Source organism: Oncorhynchus clarkii, chromosome 26 (genome assembly GCF_045791955.1).
Source record: "Oncorhynchus clarkii lewisi isolate Uvic-CL-2024 chromosome 26, UVic_Ocla_1.0, whole genome shotgun sequence".
Classification (NCBI taxonomy): Eukaryota; Metazoa; Chordata; class Actinopteri; order Salmoniformes; family Salmonidae; genus Oncorhynchus; species Oncorhynchus clarkii.
In genome coordinates this window covers 45,091,024-45,099,524 of record NC_092172.1, presented here as the reverse complement: position 1 = coordinate 45,099,524, position 8,501 = coordinate 45,091,024, and the positions used below count along the sequence as shown (strand labels likewise).

At 48.5% G+C, this 8,501-nt stretch overlaps 1 protein-coding gene across 4 annotated transcripts in view; it reads left to right on the top strand.

The window, feature by feature from the left end:
• LOC139384967 (GATOR2 complex protein WDR59-like) overlaps positions 1 to 8,084 on the top strand; it is a 61,920-nt gene extending 53,836 nt beyond the window's left edge. For 2 of the 4 annotated variants that reach the window (XM_071129927.1, XM_071129925.1), the window contains 3 exons: positions 5,226 to 5,346; positions 5,583 to 5,725; positions 7,507 to 7,939. In XM_071129927.1, the coding sequence (XP_070986028.1) occupies positions 5,226 to 5,346; positions 5,583 to 5,725; positions 7,507 to 7,742 (500 nt within the window). In that variant the 3' untranslated portion in view covers positions 7,743 to 7,939. Of the gene's footprint in view, positions 1 to 5,225; positions 5,347 to 5,582; positions 5,726 to 7,506 lie in introns of all 4 variants that reach the window. The other 2 variants (XR_011628895.1, XM_071129926.1) reach the window with 2 other exon arrangements.
• Positions 8,085 to 8,501: the final 417 nt, after the last annotated feature.

Below are 8,501 nucleotides of genomic sequence, written 5' to 3'. Positions count from 1 at the left end.
GCTGCTTCCTGTGGAACATACAGTCTAACCTGTTGCTTCCTGTGGAACATACAGTCTAACCTGCTGCTTCCTGTGGAACATACAGACATATCTGCTGCTTCCTGTGGAACATACAGTCTAACCTGCTGCTTCCTGTGGAACATACATACATATCTGCTGCTTCCTGTGGAACATACAGTCTAACCTGCTGCTTCCTGTGGAACATACAGTCTAACCTGCTGCTTCCTGTGGAACATACAGTCTAACTTGCTGCTTCCTGTGGAACATACAGTCTAACCTGCTGCTTCCTGTGGAACATACAGTCTAACCTGCTGCTTCCTGTGGAACATACAGTCTAACCTGCTGCTTCCTGTGGATCATACAGTCTAACCTGCTGCTTCCTGTGGAACATACAGTCTAACCTGCTGCTTCCTGTGGAACATACAGTCTAACCTGCTGCTTCCTGTGGAACATACAGTCTAACCTGCTGCTTCCTGTGGAACAGACAGTCTAACCTGCTGCTTCCTGTGGAACATACAGTCTAACCTGCTGCTTCCTGTGGAACATACAGTCTAACCTGCTGCTTCCTGTGGAACATACAGTCTAACCTGCTGCTTCCTGTGGAACATACAGTCTAACCTGCTGCTTCCTGTGGAACATACAGTCTAACTTGCTGCTAACCTGCTGCTTCCTGTGGAACATACAGTCTAACCTGCTGCTTCCTGTGGAACATACAGTCTAACTTGCTGCTTCCTGTGGAACATACAGTCTAACCTGCTGCTTCCTGTGGAACATACAGTCATATCTGCTGCTTCCTGTGGAACATACAGTCTAACCTGCAGCTTCCTGTGGAACATACAGTCTAACCTGCTGCTTCCTGTGGAACATACAGTCATATCTGCTGCTTCCTGTGGAACATACAGTCATATCTGCTGCTTCCTGTGGAACATACAGTCTAACCTGCTGCTTCCTGTGGAACATACAGTCTAACCTGCTGCTTCCTGTGGAACATACAGTCATATCTGCTGCTTCCTGTGGAACATACAGTCTAACCTGCAGCTTCCTGTGGAACATACAGTCTAACCTGCTGCTTCCTGTGGAACATACAGTCTAACCTGCTGCTTCCTGTGGAACATACAGTCTAACTTGCTGCTTCCTGTGGAACATACAGTCTAACCTGCTGCTTCCTGTGGAACATACAGTCTAACCTGCTGCTTCCTGTGGAACATACAGTCTAACCTGCTGCTTCCTGTGGAACATACAGTCTAACCTGCTGCTTCCTGTGGAACATACAGTCTAAACTGCTGCTTCCTGTGGAACATACAGTCTAACCTGCTGCTTCCTGTGGAACATACAGTCTAACCTGCTGCTTCCTGTGGAACATACAGTCATATCTGCTGCTTCCTGTGGAACATACAGTCTAACCTGCTGCTTCCTGTGGAACATACAGTCTGACCTGCTGCTTCCTGTGGAACATACAGTCATATCTGCTGCTTCCTGTGGAACATACAGTCTAACCTGCTGCTTCCTGTGGAGCATACAGTCTAACCTGCTGCTTCCTGTGGAACATACAGTCTAACCCGCTGCTTCCTGTGGAACATACAGTCTAACCTGCTGCTTCCTGTGGAACATACAGTCTAACCTGCTGCTTCCTCTGGAACATACAGTCTAACCTGCTGCTTCCTGTGGAACATACAGTCTAACCTGCTGCTTCCTGTGGAACATACAGTCTAACCTGCTGCTTCCTGTGGAACATACAGTCTAACTTGCTGCTAACCTGCTGCTTCCTGTGGAACATACAGTCTAACCTGCTGCTTCCTGTGGAACATACAGTCTAACCTGCTGCTTCCTGTGGAACATACAGTCTAACCTGCAGCTTCCTGTGGAACATACAGTCTAACCTGCTGCTTCCTGTGGAACATACAGTCTAACCTGCTGCTTCCTGTGGAACATACAGTCTAACCTGCTGCTTCCTGTGGAACGTACAGTCTAACCTGCTGCTTCCTGTGGAACATACAGTCTAACCTGCTGCTTCCTGTGGAACATACAGTCTAACCTGCTGCTTCCTGTGGAACATACAGTCTAACTTGCTGCTTCCTGTGGAACATACAGTCTAACCTGTTGCTTCCTGTGGAACATACAGTCTAACCTGCTGCTTCCTGTGGAACATACAGTCTAACCTGTTGCTTCCTGTGGAACATACAGTCTAACCTGCTGCTTCCTGTGGAACATACAGTCTAACCTGCTGCTTCCTGTGGAACATACAGACATATCTGCTGCTTCCTGTGGAACATACAGTCTAACCTGTTGCTTCCTGTGGAACATACAGTCTAACCTGCTGCTTCCTGTGGAACATACAGACATATCTGCTGCTTCCTGTGGAACATAGTCTAACCTGCTGCTTCCTGTGGAACATACATACATATCTGCTGCTTCCTGTGGAACATACAGTCTAACCTGCTGCTTCCTGTGGAACATACAGTCTAACCTGCTGCTTCCTGTGGAACATACAGTCTAACTTGCTGCTTCCTGTGGAACATACAGTCTAACCTGCTGCTTCCTGTGGAACATACAGTCTAACCTGCTGCTTCCTGTGGAACATACAGTCTAACCTGCTGCTTCCTGTGGATCATACAGTCTAACCTGCTGCTTCCTGTGGAACATACAGTCTAACCTGCTGCTTCCTGTGGAACATACAGTCTAACCTGCTGCTTCCTGTGGAACATACAGTCTAACCTGCTGCTTCCTGTGGAACAGACAGTCTAACCTGCTGCTTCCTGTGGAACATACAGTCTAACCTGCTGCTTCCTGTGGAACATACAGTCTAACCTGCTGCTTCCTGTGGAACATACAGTCTAACCTGCTGCTTCCTGTGGAACATACAGTCTAACCTGCTGCTTCCTGTGGAACATACAGTCTAACTTGCTGCTACCCTGCTGCTTCCTGTGGAACATACAGTCTAACCTGCTGCTTCCTGTGGAACATACAGTCTAACTTGCTGCTTCCTGTGGAACATACAGTCATACCTGCTGCTTCCTGTGGAACATACAGTCATATCTGCTGCTTCCTGTGGAACATACAGTCTAACCTGCAGCTTCCTGTGGAACATACAGTCTAACCTGCTGCTTCCTGTGGAACATACAGTCATATCTGCTGCTTCCTGTGGAACATACAGTCATATCTGCTGCTTCCTGTGGAACATACAGTCTAACCTGCTGCTTCCTGTGGAACATACAGTCTAACCTGCTGCTTCCTGTGGAACATACAGTCATATCTGCTGCTTCCTGTGGAACATACAGTCTAACCTGCAGCTTCCTGTGGAACATACAGTCTAACCTGCTGCTTCCTGTGGAACATACAGTCTAACCTGCTGCTTCCTGTGGAACATACAGTCTAACTTGCTGCTTCCTGTGGAACATACAGTCTAACCTGCTGCTTCCTGTGGAACATACAGTCTAACCTGCTGCTTCCTGTGGAACATACAGTCTAACCTGCTGCTTCCTGTGGAACATACAGTCTAACCTGCTGCTTCCTGTGGAACATACAGTCTAAACTGCTGCTTCCTGTGGAACATACAGTCTAACCTGCTGCTTCCTGTGGAACATACAGTCTAACCTGCTGCTTCCTGTGGAACATACAGTCATATCTGCTGCTTCCTGTGGAACATACAGTCTAACCTGCTGCTTCCTGTGGAACATACAGTCTGACCTGCTGCTTCCTGTGGAACATACAGTCATATCTGCTGCTTCCTGTGGAACATACAGTCTAACCTGCTGCTTCCTGTGGAGCATACAGTCTAACCTGCTGCTTCCTGTGGAACATACAGTCTAACCCGCTGCTTCCTGTGGAACATACAGTCTAACCTGCTGCTTCCTGTGGAACATACAGTCTAACCTGCTGCTTCCTCTGGAACATACAGTCTAACCTGCTGCTTCCTGTGGAACATACAGTCTAACCTGCTGCTTCCTGTGGAACATACAGTCTAACCTGCTGCTTCCTGTGGAACATACAGTCTAACTTGCTGCTAACCTGCTGCTTCCTGTGGAACATACAGTCTAACCTGCTGCTTCCTGTGGAACATACAGTCTAACCTGCTGCTTCCTGTGGAACATACAGTCTAACCTGCTGCTTCCTGTGGAACATACAGTCTAACTTGCTGCTAACCTGCTGCTTCCTGTGGAACATACAGTCTAACCTGCTGCTTCCTGTGGAACATACAGTCTAACCTGCTGCTTCCTGTGGAACATACAGTCTAACCTGCTGCTTCCTGTGGAACATACACTCATATCTGCTGCTTCCTGTGGAACATACAGTCTAACCTGCAGCTTCCTGTGGAACATACAGTCTAACCTGCTGCTTCCTGTGGAACATACAGTCTAACCTGCTGCTTCCTGTGGAACATACAGTCTAACTTGCTGCTTCCTGTGGAACATACAGTCTAACCTGCTGCTTCCTGTGGAGCATACAGTCTAACCTGCTGCTTCCTGTGGAACATACAGTCTAACTTGCTGCTTCCTGTGGAACATACAGTCTAACCTGCTGCTTCCTGTGGAACATACAGTCTAATCTGCTGCTTCCTGTGGAACATACAGTCTAATCTGCTGCTTCCTGTGGAACATACAGTCTAACCTGCTGCTTCCTGTGGAACATACAGTCTAACCTGCTGCTTCCTGTGGAACATACAGTCTAACCTGCTGCTTCCTGTGGAACATACAGTCTAACCTGCTGCTTCCTCTGGAACATACAGTCTAACCTGCTGCTTCCTGTGGAACATACAGTCTAACCTGCTGCTTCCTGTGGAACATACAGTCTAACTTGCTGCTTCCTGTGGAACATACAGTCTAACCTGCTGCTTCCTGTGGAACATACAGTCTAACCTGCTGCTTCCTGTGGAACATACAGTCTAACCTGCTGCTTCCTGTGGAACATACAGTCTAACCTGCTGCTTCCTGTGGAACATACAGTCTAACCTGCTGCTTCCTGTGGAACATACAGTCTAACCTGCTGCTTCCTGTGGAGCATACAGTCTAACCTGCTGCTTCCTGTGGAACATACAGTCTAACCTGCTGCTTCCTGTGGAACATACAGTCTAACCTGCTGCTAACCTGCTGCTTCCTGTGGAGCATACAGTCTAACCTGCTGCTTCCTGTGGAACATACAGTCTAACCTGCTAATATTCTCCATAGATACCCAGTGTCAATGACATGTAGCCATCTGTGTAAAAGGAGATCTGTCTATTTCATTAGGTCGAGATCCGGAGCACGTCCCTCCCTTGGGGGAGTCCTCGCCTGACGACTATCGCTACGCCAACCAGATGTACACAGACCCCCGCGAGCGAGAGAGAGAACAACACGACATGAATAAAAGGTCACTGAGTCGAGTCCAGAATTAGACGTTAGAAAAACACACATAAACAAAGATGTTTTCTTCGTAGACATACACGAGAAACAACAGAGAGGCTGATGTCTGCGTCAGAATGGACCGACATGTCGGCCATCTTACCTAGGACCGGTTCTGAACCAGCACCAATAGGAACATGGGGGCAGTCTCTTATCTGTTCTAGATCTCCGGTTCTCTCTCTCTCTCTCTCTCTACCCTCTCAGGCTGCTGGACCCAGCCAACACCATGCAGTTTGATGACTTTAAGAAGTGTTACGGGGAGATCCTCCATCGATGGGGGCTGAAGGACAAGAGAGCCGAGGTCCTCAAGTTTACATCCTGTCCTCCTGAACCTCACAAAGGCATCGGTGAGTCTCCTAGATAGATGGTATACCAGGGTGAGTCTCCTAGATAGATGGTTTACCAGGGTGAGTCTCCTAGATAGATGGTATACCAGGGTGAGTCTCCTAGATAGATGGTATACCAGGGTGAGTCTCCTAGATAGATGGTGAGTCTCCTAGATAGATGGTATACCAGGGTGAGTCTCCTAGATAGATGGTATACCAGGGTGAGTCTCCTAGATAGATGGTTTACCAGGGTGAGTCTCCTAGATAGATATATTACCAGGGTGAGTCTCCTAGATAGATGGTATACCAGGGTGAGTCTCCTAGATAGATAGATTACCAGGGTGAGTCTCCTAGATAGATGGTATACCAGGGTGAGTCTCCTAGATAGATAGTACTAAAACTCTTTAATATACCTCTCAGATAGAGAGGAAGGGCCCCATTCAACCCTCTGTAATATACCTCTCAGATAGAGAGGAAGGGCCCCATTCAACCCTCTGTAATATACCTCTCAGATAGAGAGGAAGGGCCCCATTCAACCCTCTGTAATATACCTCTCAGATAGAGAGGAAGGGCCCCATTCAACCCTCTGTAATATACCTCTCAGATAGAGAGGAAGGGCCCCATTCGACCCTCTGTAATATACCTCTCAGATAGAGAGGAAGGGCCCCATTCAACCCTCTGTAATATACCTCTCAGATAGAGAGGAAGGGCCCCATTCAACCCTCTGTAATATACCTCTCAGATAGAGAGGAAGGGCCCCATTCAACCCCAGTCTCAATTAAAATCTAAAGGTCATTTATGATTGAGCTGATATATGCAGTGTTTACCGTGAATGCAGTCTTTGCTGGAACATTGCCTTTAAATTGATATGGAGCCATAGCTCTGAACTTCCACGGTACGGATGAATGGAGCCATAGCTCTGAACTTCCACGGTACGGATGAATGGAGCCATAGCTCTGAACTTCCACGGTACGGCTGAATGGAGCCATAGCTCTGAACTTCCACGGTACGGCTGAATGGAGCCATAGCTCTGAACTTCCACGGTACGGCTGAATGGAGCCATAGCTCTGAACTTCCACGGTACGGCTGAATGGAGCCATAGCTCTGAACTTCCACGGTACGGATGAATGGAGCCATAGCTCTGAACTTCCACAGTACGGATGAATGGAGCCCGAAGAGTTGTGTTTGTACTGAGAGAGGTCATCAATAGAGATTAACTCTGAGCTTTGAATTGATTACTGACTCCATTTGGTTCCTCTCTCCATCTACCCCCTCTTCTCTCCATCTAACCCCTCTCCTCCTCCTCCCTCCTCTCTCCATCCACCTCCTCTCCTCCTCCTCCCTCCTCTCTCCATCCACCCCCTCTCCTCCTCCTCCCTCCTCTCTCCATCTACCCCCTCTTCTCTCCATCTAACCCCTCTCCTCCTCCTCCCTCCTCTCTCCATCCACCTCCTCTCCTCCTCCTCCCTCCTCTCTCCATCCACCCCCTCTCCTCCTCCTCCCTCCTCTCTCCATCTACCCCCTCTCCTCCTCCTCCCTCCTCTCTCCATCCAACCCCTCTCCTCCTCCTCCCTCTTCTCTCCATCCAACCCCTCTCCTCCTCCTCTGACTTCTCCCTCCTCTCTCCATCCAACCCCTCTCCTCCTTCCCTCCCTTCTTCTCCTCTCCTCCTCCCCCTTTTCTCCATCCACCCCCTCTCCTTCACCACCACCTCCTCTCCCTTTTCCTCCCCTCTCCTCCTCCCCCCTCTCTCCATCCACCCCCTCTCCTTCTTCTCCTCCTCTCTCTCCCCCTCTCTTCAGAGTTTGGTGTGTACTGCTGCCATTGTCGTAGCCAGGTGCGGGGGACTCAGTGTGCTGTGTGTAAGCGCTTCACCTTCCAGTGTGCCATCTGTCACGTGGCTGTCCGAGGCTCCTCTAACTTCTGTCTGAGTTGTGGTCACGGGGGGCACACCTCCCACATGATGGAGTGGTTCAGAACACAGGACGAATGTCCCACAGGCTGTGGCTGCCACTGTCTGCTACAGAGCACCTTCTGAGAGAGACGCTGGGACACAGACTCACATATACACACACACTGTCTGCTACAGAGCACCTTCTGAGAGAGACGCTGAGACACAGACTGATGCAGACACACTCACTCACACACACACACACACACACAAACACACACGTCTAAAAGCAGGGGGTTTGACGGACATTTAACCCAACTAAAACACATGTACACACACACACACACACAGCAGTCCATTCATTTAGTCGCTGTGGTCTGGAGAGGTTGTATAATGTAATGCTGAGGTAGAGGTTGTTATGAAGGCCTTAATGCCTTGACTCGATGTTCCTCCACACAATAAACATCTGATTGAATACTTGAATACAAACTGTTGTGTGTCTGAAACTCACTGGTCCTGTCACTTAGCAACAGATGAAAGGTATGCAACGACCGTATGGTGCCATGGATGGCAGATATATTCATGCCATAATACTAATACAAATAATACATAATACTGCCGTAACCGGCCGCGACCGGGAGGTCCGTGGGGTGACGCACTACGACCGTATGGTGCCATGGATGGCAGATATATTCATGCCATAATCACATCTGATTTTATTTGTGACATGCACCGATTACAACAGGTGTAGTAGACCTCACAGTGAAATGCTGAATACAACAGGTGTAGTAGACCTTACAGTGAAATGCTGAATACAACAGGTGTAGTAGACCTTACAGTGAAATGATGAATACAACAGGTGTAGTAGACCTTACAGTGAAATGCTGAATACAACAGGTGTAGTAG